Source organism: Chaetodon trifascialis, chromosome 18 (genome assembly GCF_039877785.1).
Source record: "Chaetodon trifascialis isolate fChaTrf1 chromosome 18, fChaTrf1.hap1, whole genome shotgun sequence".
Taxonomy (NCBI): domain Eukaryota; kingdom Metazoa; phylum Chordata; class Actinopteri; order Chaetodontiformes; family Chaetodontidae; genus Chaetodon; species Chaetodon trifascialis.
Window position 1 is genome coordinate 22,794,419 of NC_092073.1, and position 13,027 is coordinate 22,807,445.

The 13,027-nt window shown below is 45.6% G+C and overlaps 2 protein-coding genes across 2 annotated transcripts in view; both read left to right on the plus strand.

Moving 5' to 3' along the window:
• LOC139346674 (protein NLRC3-like) overlaps nt 1-10,367 on the plus strand; it is a 34,547-nt gene extending 24,180 nt beyond the window's left edge. The window contains exons 1-3 of the mRNA XM_070985880.1: nt 6,809-6,947; nt 7,112-7,347; nt 8,575-10,367. Of these exons, the coding sequence (XP_070841981.1) occupies nt 6,817-6,947; nt 7,112-7,347; nt 8,575-10,367 (2,160 nt within the window). The 5' untranslated portion in view covers nt 6,809-6,816. Of the gene's footprint in view, nt 6,948-7,111; nt 7,348-8,574 lie in introns of the transcript that reaches the window.
• Nucleotides 602-3,077, plus strand: LOC139347120 (caspase recruitment domain-containing protein 8-like). The gene is made up of 4 exons (XM_070986591.1): nt 602-735; nt 931-943; nt 1,127-1,263; nt 1,521-3,077. Exons 1-4 carry the CDS (start codon nt 602-604, stop codon nt 2,722-2,724), a joined length of 1,488 nt encoding a protein of 495 aa, XP_070842692.1. The 3' UTR covers nt 2,725-3,077.
• Nucleotides 10,368-13,027: the final 2,660 nt, after the last annotated feature.

Sequence of the window (13,027 nt, forward strand, 5' to 3'; positions counted from 1 at the left end):
CAGGTGTTGAATGGTTTCAGGTGGGCAGGTGAAAAAACATGAAGAAAATGTGTTTTTGTACTCTGTACTGTGTATTGTTTCTGTATCATTGAATATTCATGGAGCCACTAAAATCCTGACACTGATTTAAGCCTCAGAAGGTGACATTGATCGGGCTGTGACGGTGGGGTTATTTTTATGTTGGAGTCAACGGGTGGATTCACATTTATGACTTCAATTCAAGACATTTTCAGACTTTTTAAATATTTTTTCTGTTTTCTAACCTGAAACAGGATCTGTGCTAAATGTGTTTGTTTCTGTGGCTTTCTGTTTTAAAAAGGTTTTAGTGGGTTATCAGTGAAGGGGTGTAATACAGCTGCTGACCAGAGGTGGCGGTGTTTCCAAAAGGAGTCGATGGTGATGAAGAAACCTGGGCGGCCATGTTTGTAGTTCTGTTCCTGAAAAGGTGGAAACAGTTTGAGGAAATACTGGATTTCCATGTTTGAAGGTTTCCGGGTTCGTGTGTGAGGACGTTCAGCAGCTGAACTCTTGTGAACTCTGGTCTACAGGACTTTGGTCGTTTTTTTGTCCGGAAGTGATGAAGAGTTAGAAATGTGCCGGTATGCTCAATGTGAGACAGGCTGCGCTGGTGTGCGCGTGCCGACAGGAAGGAGACGGAGACCGACTGATTTACAGGAAGAGGGAAGTTAGGATGGGAGTTATCGGGAGGTCTCCTAACTCTCCACATCCGTCAAGGTTTGTAAACGTTTCTCAGTCACATTATTTCAGATTCACGTTCATGAACAGGAAACGGTCTTTATCATCGCTGCGGTCAAGCTCGCGCTGGAGCTTTTCACGCGCGCACTCGGCCGGTTTGAGCGCAGTTTATATCAAACTACTTGAACTTTTCTGGGTCTCATTAATTTTCCTTGTTGTGCTTTGTTCTCTCAGGGCGAAGAAAAAGGTGAAAAATGAAGCCAGAAACAGGAAGTCAGGATGACTCACCTTGGCACTGATGAGTTTATGACCTGTGATTCAGTTTGGGATGAAAGTGGAAAAGCCTCTAGAAGGAGAGGAAGAGGAGCAGCAGCGTTCTTCAGGCTTCCAGCGTGCAGATCTCCTTTCTTTCTTGTCTTTTTCTCCGCAGGTAACACGTTATATCAGAGAGCCGTCCAGATGGCGGACAGATGGCTTCCTCCTCATTGGTCAGGCTGCTGCCTTAAAGCGCATCCTACGAGGCGTCCGCGCTTTGGGAGACGAGCTCGAGAGGAGCGATGACTCCTGGTTGGCTCACGCGATTCGGCCAATAGAAAACATCCGCTTCTTCATTTACACTGAAGCCATCATTACTTCTTTTGTTCACTTTTTACTGCGACGTTTACGCCCTTTAAGTATTTTCTCAAGGAATCATGGGAGTGAGCGTCACGGCCTGCAGAAGAAGGAGCAGCTTGCTGTTTGTGAGGAAAGCTCAGCTGAATCCTCCCTGCCGGGCCATCTTCACCTCCTGCACCCCACAGATCAGCTGGGCAGCAGCAGTGACTCCAGCTGCTGGCCTCCTTCTCCCAGCACGAGTCAAACGTCCTCTGCAGAGAGACGAGCTCACCTGACGTGCTGTTAGAGACCAGCTGTGAGGAGTTCACACCTGATATCACCGCTGACGAAGGCGAGGAGACCTTCAGCTTCCGGTGCTCCTGCCCAGGCCTGTACCAGTGCAGTGTGACAGGCCTGGTGTTCCACATGGACGGAGAAGGGGACGTGGTTTACAGGACTGTCTCTTGGGACGGGACGCTTCTGTCCCAGCACCACAAGCGACCTGCAGGACCCCTGTTTGACATCAAATGTGTGCAGCAGTCTGTGCGTCAGCTTCATCTCCCACACTGTGAGATCCTGTCCACAGGGGGGCGTCACCTCCTGTCAGCTGCTCATGAGAGTGATGAGGGCGTAGAGTTTATCACCCCTCATGAGGTCACAGAAACTCACGTCATCATCAACATCACAGGCTTTTCTGCTTTCGGTAATGTGAAGGATGAAGACTCACCAGCTGAGCCGGTGCGAGCGCTGGTTCTGCTGTTCTACAGGCCCCCGGCCGATCCTGACCCCACGTCCGTCCTCAATGTGTTGTTGCTGCCGAGGAACGTGGTGCTGCGGGATGTGCTGCGCACCAGGAAGAAGTTAGTGGGAGACGAGAGCTACATAGAGACGTCCCCGCACTGTAAACTGCAGCCCAAGCAGGAATACGCTCTGTCCACTTGTCCTGAAGACGAGTCCGTTCTAGTTCAACCGACAGAAGCGGAGTTTGACTGTGACGACTATGACAACTACTTCCCATCGTTCCAGGTGAATTTCGAGAAGATGGTGAAACATATGAAGCTGCTGCTGAGAGAAGCCAACAGCTCCTACAGCGTCTGGGAAAGACGAGTCTGTCTTTGGTCCTCTGGAGTGAAAAGGTCCTGCGGGCCGAGCGCTCTGAATCTCCCTCCCAATGAGAAGCTGTTGGACGTGCGGAGCAGCTTCATCGATGGGATATCAGGACCTGTCCTCAAAAGTCTGCTGGACAGACTGCTGGAGACAAAGGTGATGACGGATTCTGAGCGGGAGTCAGCGGACGACATGCCGAACAAAAGAGACAAAGCTCGCTGTGTTATCGACACAGTGAGGAAGAAAGGTGAAGCTGCCAGTTCAGAGATGATTGAGTTTCTGCGTGAGGCCGACCCCTTCCTCTGTGAACACCTTGGCCTGATCTGAAGCTACGTGAGCAGGTGATGCATGCAGAACATGCTGAGCTGCTGCTTTCAAACTCCTCATCCTGTAGTTTGATCTGATCGTGAGCTCGTGTGGTTGAAGTTGAACAATGTTTTTCATCTCGGTGTTCAGTTCATCTTTGACGACTCTTAATTTCCCTCCAGGTGAACAATGAAGTCTTATTTAGTTGAACCTTAAATGATCTTATTTCACTGCATCTTAAAATAATAACTCTCTTTATTTGGTGTTATGTCTTCATCCTCCAGCAGGGGGCGGTGTGTGCCTTTAATGGTCAGAGTGAGTTTGGGCTTCCAGTCTTTATTTCTACTGTCCTGAAACATGATGTGAGGCTGCTGTTTAAAACGCAAAGAACAGTTTAGCTCATTCAGAAGATTCATCAAAAACAAGGCGACACTGAAATAAAGGTGAATTTGAATTTATTTATCTTTGCAGCTTTTCACAGATGTGTTGGTGTCAGCTGACGTGTTGAACAGTATTCAGAGGTCTCAGACATGTCTGAGGTCATTCAGAAACAGTTTCCAAGAGTTTTCTCTGAAAAGTCTGTTTTTCAACAGTGGAAAGTTCTGCTCAGTGCATCGCTGAATATTCACGCTTCAATAAAAACAAATAAACAAACAACAAACCTGTCGAGTGTTGACGTTGACAGACAAAGTCCAGTCCAGCTCGGGGTGCAAGGCTGACATTTGTTTTAATGTTGGACTTCATCAGGATTTACGTTTCTGACTGAAAGTCTGATATTTTGACAAAATTCAACTGAAGATATTTTCAGACTCTTCAGACGACTTTTGAATTTTGCTGTTTTCCAGCAGCTGATTGGCTCTTCAAAGGTATTTTCTTGATCTGACAGATGTCTTCTGTCTGCCTGCATGTTTAAAATGTTTCTTTATATTCCATATTTCACACAGAGGAGCGCAGCACAGAAACAGATCAACACTTTAAAAAGAGATTTTCAGCTTCAGCTCGTTCATCTTTGCACTGCGTGTGAGGAGTGAAGCAGTGATGTTCTTTATTACTGTGACATGAATCTCATGTTGTTGGTGGACGACGTTTAACACGTTCACAGTCTGCTGGATTGAGGGTTTGTATTTGGGGATCTCACTGTGAAACTCTGCCTTTGAATTCGACAACAGCAGGACTTTTTCAGCACTTTCTGTCTTTTTTCACACCAAACAATTCATTGAATACCTGAGAAAAATAACAGTAATGTTTATTATTATTATTATTATTAGTAGTAGTAGTAGTAGTAGTAGTAGTAGTTGTAGTCGTGGTCACAGTAAGTCGGGCTGCGAATGATCATTCTTTTCATTATATTTTCATTTATTTGTTGTATTATTTCCATTTTACAATCACCCAAAAATAATTCACATAAGATGATCAAATTCATATATTTGAGAATCTGGAAACCTCAAATGATGAACATTTTGTTTGAATTAAACAATTGATCCATTAAATAGTTGCTAAATTTTTTTGTCATTTTCTGTTATTTGTTCTTTACTTTGAAGGGATGGTAAAGGCCCATTTCCTGTTTTGTTCTCGCGATCTTCCTTTTGCCGTCTGACGTTTCCTCACATCTGATCCGTGAGCAGCACACGCACACACACACACACACACACACACACACACACACACACACACACACACACACTGAACTGATTTCCTGTCAATGATGAGGGAGGAGCAACACTGATCCAGGTGATCCAGGTTCATGAGAACAGGGAGGAACCCTGAGAGAGAAACTGAGGTGAAAGACGGCTCAGACTCCATTAGAGTGACAGCAGACGGAGCAGAGCTGAAGTCTGAGGCAGGTGAGTGTCAGTCCAACATTTTCATGAGTTTACTGTTAAAGTGTGAGTCAGTTTTCTGCTGTGGACTGTAGAGGACAGACGTTAGAGTGAAGACAGTTTGACTCAGCTGTGGACACGAAGTCCTGATTGGCTGATGAAGAAACATTAAACCAACTGAAAGCCAAGAAAACTTATGGCTGCATTTACTATACTGTAAACTGTGTGTGTGTGTGTGTGTGTGTGTGTGTGTCAGAGCTAGGGATTGTGTGTTGAGCTGGTTCGTGCTCAGTTTAGACTTGTACTGTAAGTGTTCACTCAGAGTTTAATAAGTGAAACCTCTGCAGACAAAGAATAAACATGTGGACTCCCTCAGGATCACTTCCTCTCCTCCTCCTCCTCCTCCTCCTCCTCACCCTCTGCCATGTTCAGTAAACTCCAGCTGTAGTGATGTGTCCTGGCTTGATCTTTGAACTAAATGATCTGAGTCGTTTCCTGCCGGAAGCCTGAGCGGGTGCCACTTTTTTTTTTTTTTTTTCCTCTGTTCAAGCCGCACGTGATTGGTCAACTATATGACGTGTGGCGGCTTCTGTGAGTATGCACTGAGCAGGACGGGGAGGGGCGGGGGTCACAGACAGAGTCGTGACAGAGATGTAACGTTGGAAAGGTCAAAAAATGAATGACTGCAGGAAATTCAGTAAAATTTGATATAACGTTTGTTTTGTACATTAGTAATTAATTTGACATTATTTTGTTAATAAATTAATTTAAGCAACAAAAAATCTCAGGAGCTACTTGGGAGCCGAAAGAGCCGATCCGTCAGAACCGGCTCTCTTAAAAGAGCCGGAATTCCACCACTGTCCGGCTGCGTGTCTGCGTCCTGCAGCAGAGACGTTGTAGGCGTCAACCTGAGGATTGGTTCATGACCTCTGACGTGACATCACTTCCCGCTCCTGAGCTGTTTCTTTTCAGACTGCAGCGAGAGGCGGAGCTCTGCTTTAAAGGCAGACAGCGACACGAACAGTGAGAGGACTGACGGTGTTCATGTGTGTCTGTTACTGACAGCAGTCAGTGTAACAACTGAACACTGAACGTTTCTTTTCATCCACAAAGTGTGCACCGCGCGCTCTCTGTCCGCTGGCGGGAGCGTGCTCACCTGTGTGTGTGTGAGTCAGCGTGCGCGCGTGCACATCGGGGCGGAACTCCGCCGTGCGCGATACGGAGAGAAATGGAAACGCGCGACCACGTAGAGACAGAAATGACACGCGGTCTGTAAATCAGATAAATAACTGAAGGATGTTAATAAAAGGACAAAGTGGAGATCTGTTCTGAGGAAAGGGCTCCTTCAATGACTCCTGTTGAGAGCTGACGCGATACAGAACACAAATTAAAATAAAATGAACCTGACCTTCAGGGGCAGGAGGGACCCCTACTCTAATGATAGGAGAAACACTGCTGTGATCTTACAGTGCTGACAGAATCCCCTGAAACTCTTCATTTCATGGACAAGTGTTGCTGCCGTGGTCCTTGATCCCTGAGCATGAATTTACTCCTCACTGGTTTTTATTTGGAACAATCAAAGTATTTTATAGAAACATAAATCTGTGTCTTACACAGTGGTCTAATAATAATGTTGTGTTGCTCAGTCAGTTCTTCGACCAACACGGTCAACTTTCTCATTATGTTGAATGAATTTGGCACTGTGGAGTCCCTGTTTCACCAGAGGAGAAACGGAGACGTTTCCCTTCGTTTACACGCGTTTTACATGCAGAAAATTCACCTCTGAAAACGATGCAGAGTGCAGATTTTGGAAAACGTCGGTTGCACGTTTGCACGTTACCGGAGAAAACAGAGTTTTAGGCAGCCGACGTCACATTACAGGCCGGAACTTGCACCTGTGCCTAAAGTGCGACCTGTGTTTACATTTTCATTTGGCATCATGATCAGCAGTCGCATTAATGTTGGTGCAAACCCTTTTCGCACGTTGTTGTTGTCTGCTGTTCTATTATATGGAGGAGCAGAGACGAATGAGTGCTCAGAAGTCAGCAATTTTAAGATTCACGAATCAAAATTCACAGACAAAAAGTCAATGTTTTTTAGGTGTGTGTGTGTGTGTGTGTGTGTGTGTGTGTGTGTGTGTGTGTGTGTGTGTGTGTGTGTGTGTGTGTGTGTGTGTACTTCCTGTTCTCTCAGTCTTGTCAGTGTCTTGAACTCACTTGTTTGTTGCTTCTTGTGTTCTGAGCTCACCGTCAGTGTCACTGTTTCACCTCTCAGACTGACTTCAGACCAGAAGATGAGTGTTTGTGTGGAGGAAGAGGAGGACAGAGCAGAGTGTCCAGTGTCCCACTGTCTGTCTCTGAAGAGCGACTGGTCCAAAGATCAACCTCCACCTCTCAGTGATGAACCTGGACCCTCAGACTCAAAGTAAGACCCTGTTTTTACTGTAAACTGACCTGATGGAAGATGATGCATTGAGGATGAAGACAAAATACTCTGCTACAAGATTCATGTTGGTGATGCAGAACTCTTCCCGCAGATCGTGTTTCAAACTGAGATCGACCTGATTTTATGACCTGATGTCTTTACAGAGAGAAGAAGAGGAGTCATGTTTGTGTGGAGGAGACGCCGTCCTGCTGTGCTTTGTGTCAGGACGTCCTGAAGGATCCAGTCTCTACCAGCTGTGGACACTGGTTCTGCAGACAGTGCATCACCTCATACTGGGACCAGTCTGCTTCATCTGGAGACTCCTGCTGTCCCCAGTGTGGAAAAAGACCCAGAACAAGATGTGGACTGCAGACAGTCAGTCAGACCTGCACTGTCCAAAGTAAGACTGTCCATCCACACATCTTCAAACTGTCACCTTCTACAACTCATGACATTTATTTGGAGATTGGAACATTAAACCACTTTCACACCAAAATGATCATGTACATGCAGAGTTTATAATTAAATTTGTAACTTTGTTTGGCCTTGTGTTGTTAAATGACAAATACATGAACATTGTTGCTTGTGTCTGTCAGAAATGTTGTATCTAAGTGAACGTCTGTGGTTTGGAGTTTACTTTCTCCTGTGTTCCTGTTTGAATGTTCAGGTATCAGCCTACTGTTCACTATTCCTTTAATCTTATTCCAGCTTTGTTCATTTGCTGCTATTTCAATTCAATTCAATTCAATTCAATTCAATTCAATTCAATTCAATTAAGTATACCTTTATTAGTCCTGCAAGGGGAAATTCCATTTTACAGCAGCACCAGTAAAAGATAGATTAGTATATACAAAAGAGTGTAATAAAAATAAACATTATCTTAAGTTATAAATTGTATTTGCAGACTGTTATGTACAGGATGGATTGCACAGATTATTGCACAGGTAATTTACAGATGATTTACAGACAATTATCAGATTACTTTCAGCAGTTTTGTGTTGTGCAGTCTGACGGCTGCAGGAAGGAAAGACCTGCGACGCTCCTTCACACACTTTGGATGTAGCATCCTGTCATTGATGCAGCTCCTCAGTGCAGTGAGTGTGTGTTGGAGGGGGTGGGAGTCATTGACTGTCATGGAGGACAGCTTGCCTGTCATCCTCCTCTCCCCCACCTCCTCCACCAGTTCCAGTGCTGTAACAGGCTGCCGATCGCACGGCGCCATCGGATACTAACTAATGTAAACTCAACCTTTCCTGCTGCTGCTTCATGTTAAAGTTTTCCACTGGCAAACCAGTGGGAGGCTTTCATTGTGAAGCAGCTGTATGAAACGCAGTGTGTTTCTTCATTTGATCAGTGGATCAGTTTGAAGTCTTGCTGGGAGGAAGGAACAGCCACAGTGATCTGTTCAGATGAAGAGCTGCTGAGGCTCAGCCTGTCGCCTCTGCTGTCAATCAAACACAGCGACAGTCAGAGGAGAGAGACAAAGGAGAATTTGTGACATTCACTCAAAGTGGACTGATAAACCTTCACTTCTTTCTGTCTTCTTTATTGTTCTTTATTGATCATGAAAATAATCAGCAGATTGTCAAATTGTCTTTGTTTTGTCTCACTTTTCTCTCTTTTTTAGTGGACGGTGGTCTTCAGGAGGTTTTAGATGAACATAAGATCAGTCTGAGGAGGAGATGTGAACGTGTGACTGAAGGAAGTGATGAAACAGGAAGTGGAACCCTCCTCAACAGGATCTACACTGAGCTCTTCATCACAGAGGGACAGAGTGAAGAGCTTAATACCCAACATGAGGTTTGGCAGCTTGAGACAACTTCCGAAATGAAGACCCTCCATGAGACCCCAATCAAGGTCCAGGACATCTTTCAAGCCTTACCTGACCAACAGAGACGCATCAGAGTGGTCCTGACCAACGGCGTCGCTGGCGTTGGAAAAACCTTCTCAGTGCAGAAGTTCACTCTGGACTGGGCAGAGGGCTCGGAAAACCAAGATGTCAGTGTGGTGGTTCTGCTTTCGTTCAGGGAGCTGAACCTGGTCAAAGATGAGCAGTACAGTCTTCTCAGGCTGCTCCATGTTTTCCATCCAACCTTACAGAAGGTGACAGCAGAGCAGCTGGCTGTCTGGAAGCTTCTGTTCATCTTTGACGGCCTGGATGAAAGCAGACTTTCACTGGATTTCACCAACAGTCAGCTTGTTTCTGACGTCACACAGAAGTCATCAGTCAACGTGCTGCTGACAAACCTCATGGAGGGGAATCTGCTTCCCTCGGCTCTCGTCTGGATAACTTCCAGACCCGCGGCAGCCAATCAGATCCCTCCTAAATGTGTCGACAGGGTAACAGAAGTACGAGGCTTCACTGACGCCCAGAAGGAGGAGTACTTCAAGAGGAGGTTCAGTGATGAAGATCTGTCCAGCAGAATCATCTCACACATCAAGACCTCCAGGAGCCTCCACATCATGTGTCAAATCCCAGTCTTCTGCTGGATCACTGCTGCAGTTCTGGAGCACATGTTGACTCCAGACCAGAGAGGAGAGCTGCCCAAAACCCTGACTGACATGTACTCACACTTCCTGCTGGTTCAGACAAAGAGGAAGAAGCAGAAGTATGATGAGGGACATGAGACGAGTCCACAGGAGCTGACGGAGGCTGATGGGAAAGTTCTTGTGAAGCTGGGGAGGCTGGCATTTGAACATCTGGAGAAAGGAAACATCACGTTCTACCAAGAAGACCTGGAGCAGTGTGGTCTTGATGTGACTGAGACCTCGGTGTACTCAGGAGTTTGTACAGAGATCTTCAAAAGAGAGTGTGTGATCTTCCAGAAAACAGTCTACTGCTTTGTTCATCTGAGCATTCAGGAGTTTCTGGCTGCAGTCTACATGTTCCACTGTTACACCAACAGGAACACAGAGGTCCTGAAGGCTTTCCTTGGAAAAAAACACCCTGGTTCAACCCTTGACATCTTTCTGAAGGGAGCCATGATGAAATCTCTTGGAAGTGAAAATGGTCACCTGGACCTGTTTGTTCGCTTCCTTCATGGCCTCTCTCTGGAGTCCAACCAGAGGTTCTTAGGAGGTCTGCTGGGTCGGACAGATAACAGTCCAGAGATCATCCAGAGAATCATCAACAACCTGAAGAAGAAGAGGCCCAGTATCTCTCCTGACAGAAGCATCAACATCTTCCACTGTCTGGTGGAGATGAACAACCGCTCAGTACATCAGGAGATCCAAAAGTTCCTGAAGTCAGAGAACAGATCAAAGAAGGAACTCTCTCTGATCCACTGCTCAGCTCTGGCCTACATGCTGCAGATGTCAGAGCAGGTTCTGGATAAGTTGGACCTGAATAAGTACAGAACATCAGAGGAGGGACGACGGAGACTGATTCCAGCTGTGAGGAACTGCAGAAAGGCTCTGTAAGTCCAGATGTGATTATCAACACTGTTGAGCAACGTGAAGCTGAAGCCATCAGTGTTAAAGATACACACTTTACACAGTTAACTTCACACTATCAAAGTTTTACCCTGATTCCAAACAAGTCAGAACGCTTTAGGAAATGTCAATCAAACAGAATGCAGTGATTTGTAAATCCTTTTCAACTTTTATTCAGTGAATTCATTTCAAAGATATTTAATGTTCAAAGTGATGAACTTTGTTTGTCACCACAGTAACACTAGAGGCAAGATGTGCAGAGCAAACAGCAGCACACATTTCCACTGTGATTTTCATTGAATGTGCAGCCGCAGTCTTTGTGTACTGAGCAGCTGATTGACTCAGACAGCAGCTCATGACACAGTCAGCTCCTGGACGAGCTCCAGGTTGATTGTGCCAGTGAAGGAGAGCTCAGCAGGTTGAGTTGAGTGGAGGGATCTCCATCATCAACAAGCTCAGTTTAGTCTTTGTTCCAAAACATGAACTTCAGCCAGCTGAACTCCACCTGATTGAACTACTACAATAAAACTGTAATAATACAGTCTTTAGTACTTATTACAGCAGACATGTTGGTACGTTGTGGACAACATCAATCAAACAGGAAGTGATCACCTGATCTGATCCTCTCTGACACAAACTGACCTGAAAACAGCTCAAAGTCAATGTAGGAGAGAGGCGTAGGTTGAGCTGTGTTGCACCTACGTAATGATGCTAGGTGACTGGGTCATGTGGTGTTGGTGGCGGTAAGGATTCGTAATGTCAGCTGTTCACGGTCTTAGGTGAGTGGGTGATGAGGGAAGGCCTACTTTTGCTGACCGCTTAGGCCTTGTGCTTTGCACTCTCGCTTTTGCCTTGCATTCGTGTTCATTTTTAATATTGGGATGCTGCTTGTGGACCACCTGTTTTAATGTCCGGAACTTGAAGATGAATTTTTGATATGGAATAAAGAAACCCTCGCTTGAAACTTGGATCAGGCTCCTCTTTGAACAAAGTGCGTCCGGCAATTTCCACTATTCAGCTGCTCAGCAACCAGAGATTTAGTGAGACAGTCACCAGAATAGTCACTATATTGAATGTTTTTCCTCATCAGCTTCATTGATTTCTGTAAATATCTGCTTATTGTGAATCTGATGCAGCAACACATTTCAAAGACTGGGAAAGTTGTGGAATGCTCCAAAGACACCTGTTTGTGTGAGGATTTTCCTCAAGAAGTAAATATTTCATGACTCAAAAGTGCGGAACAAAAACAGAGACAATGTCAAAAACACAAATTAAATTTATTTACAAAAAGGAGGAACAAAAGGCACACTCAAAGTGAGTGGAGATAACAAAAAGCCACAATGGAGACTGAGGCTGATAGGCACACCGAGGGGGACTGAGCACACTAATGGCGCATTTCCATTACACAGTTCCAGCTCTACTCGACTCGGTTCTAATCTACTCTACTTGGTTTGGTTGAGTTTCCATTACAATTGAGTACTTCATAGTACCTCCTCAACGTAGGCGGGGTCGTCATACCACGGCTGCGCGAAACTGCTCTGTCGCTCCGTCTAGCTCCCTTTGAATTCTTTCATCTGCCACCAAACCCAGAAAAGTCTGGACCTCGTCGACGGTGATATTTTACAAGCAGCCATTTCCCTCGCGTGAGAATAAAGAATAAAGTCAGCGGTTGCTGTTGCCCGGCGTTACAATGGAGGGGGCAGGATTGTTTTTCCGGTGTTGGACGTCGCAGACCAGTCTACTCTCCGGCTAATCAGTGGCCGACAGGCTGTTGACGTCACACATATCGCTTCTACTCACTTGGAACCTCGCCAGAGCAGGTACTAAAAATAGTATCGGGTACCAGGTACTATCCCTAATGGAAACACAAAACAACCGGGTAGAGTAGAGTCAAGTCGAGTCAAGCCGCGCTAGTGGAAATGTGGCGTAAAAGAAAAGAGCAGAACAAGAGCATAAGTCTAAATGGCAACACAAAAATCCACTGGATAAGTTCCAGGACAATTCACCAGGGCAGAACCAACAAAGGCTTTTCTTGGTAGTTACTCACATTGAGACAGGACGTACACACGGTTGAGATCAGGATGAACTGGCAACCACAGGTCCAGAGAGCCTCTCCTAAATGCTGCCAGCAATCAGCTCAAACACTCCTCAGGTGTGCAGGTGATTAGGTAGAGCCGCGGTGCATGGGGAAAGGACCGCCCATTCTCAGAAAGACAGGGGAGACAGACCAACAGACAAATAACACTAGGGAAAAAAGAAAAAGGGAAGGAAGAAACACTGGGAAAAGACAAATCCTAACAGTTTGGAACATTCCACGGGTAAACAGGTTGATCGGTAACAGGTGGGAGGGTCATGATTGGGTATGAAAGGGGCATCCTTGAAAGGCTCAGTCGTTCACAGCGAGGATAGAGTGAGTTCACCACTTTGTGAACACATGATTGGATGAAGGAGATCAACACATGAACTCAGAGACACTTCAGAAAACTGCTGTCAGTGAACACAGTTTGATTATTGATGACTGATTGTGGTTTGATTCAGGTTTTAGTCCTTTTGAATCAGGTTGTCTGATGTTGATGAAATAGGAGTCATTAGATTCATTTAACAGGAGATGAAAAGCAAATGAAGTGACACAAGATGTATTAAAGGTG

Excerpts from the sequence above, each read along its gene's own strand:
- LOC139347120 (XM_070986591.1), top strand. The coding sequence starts at position 602 with ATGCTCAATGTGAGACAGGCTGCGCTGGTGTGCGCGTGCCGACAGGAA. Across the intron at positions 1,264-1,520 it reads GAGAGGAGCGATGACTCCTG|CCAGCTGCTGGCCTCCTTCT; the intron begins GTTGGCTCACGC and ends GCAGCAGTGACT.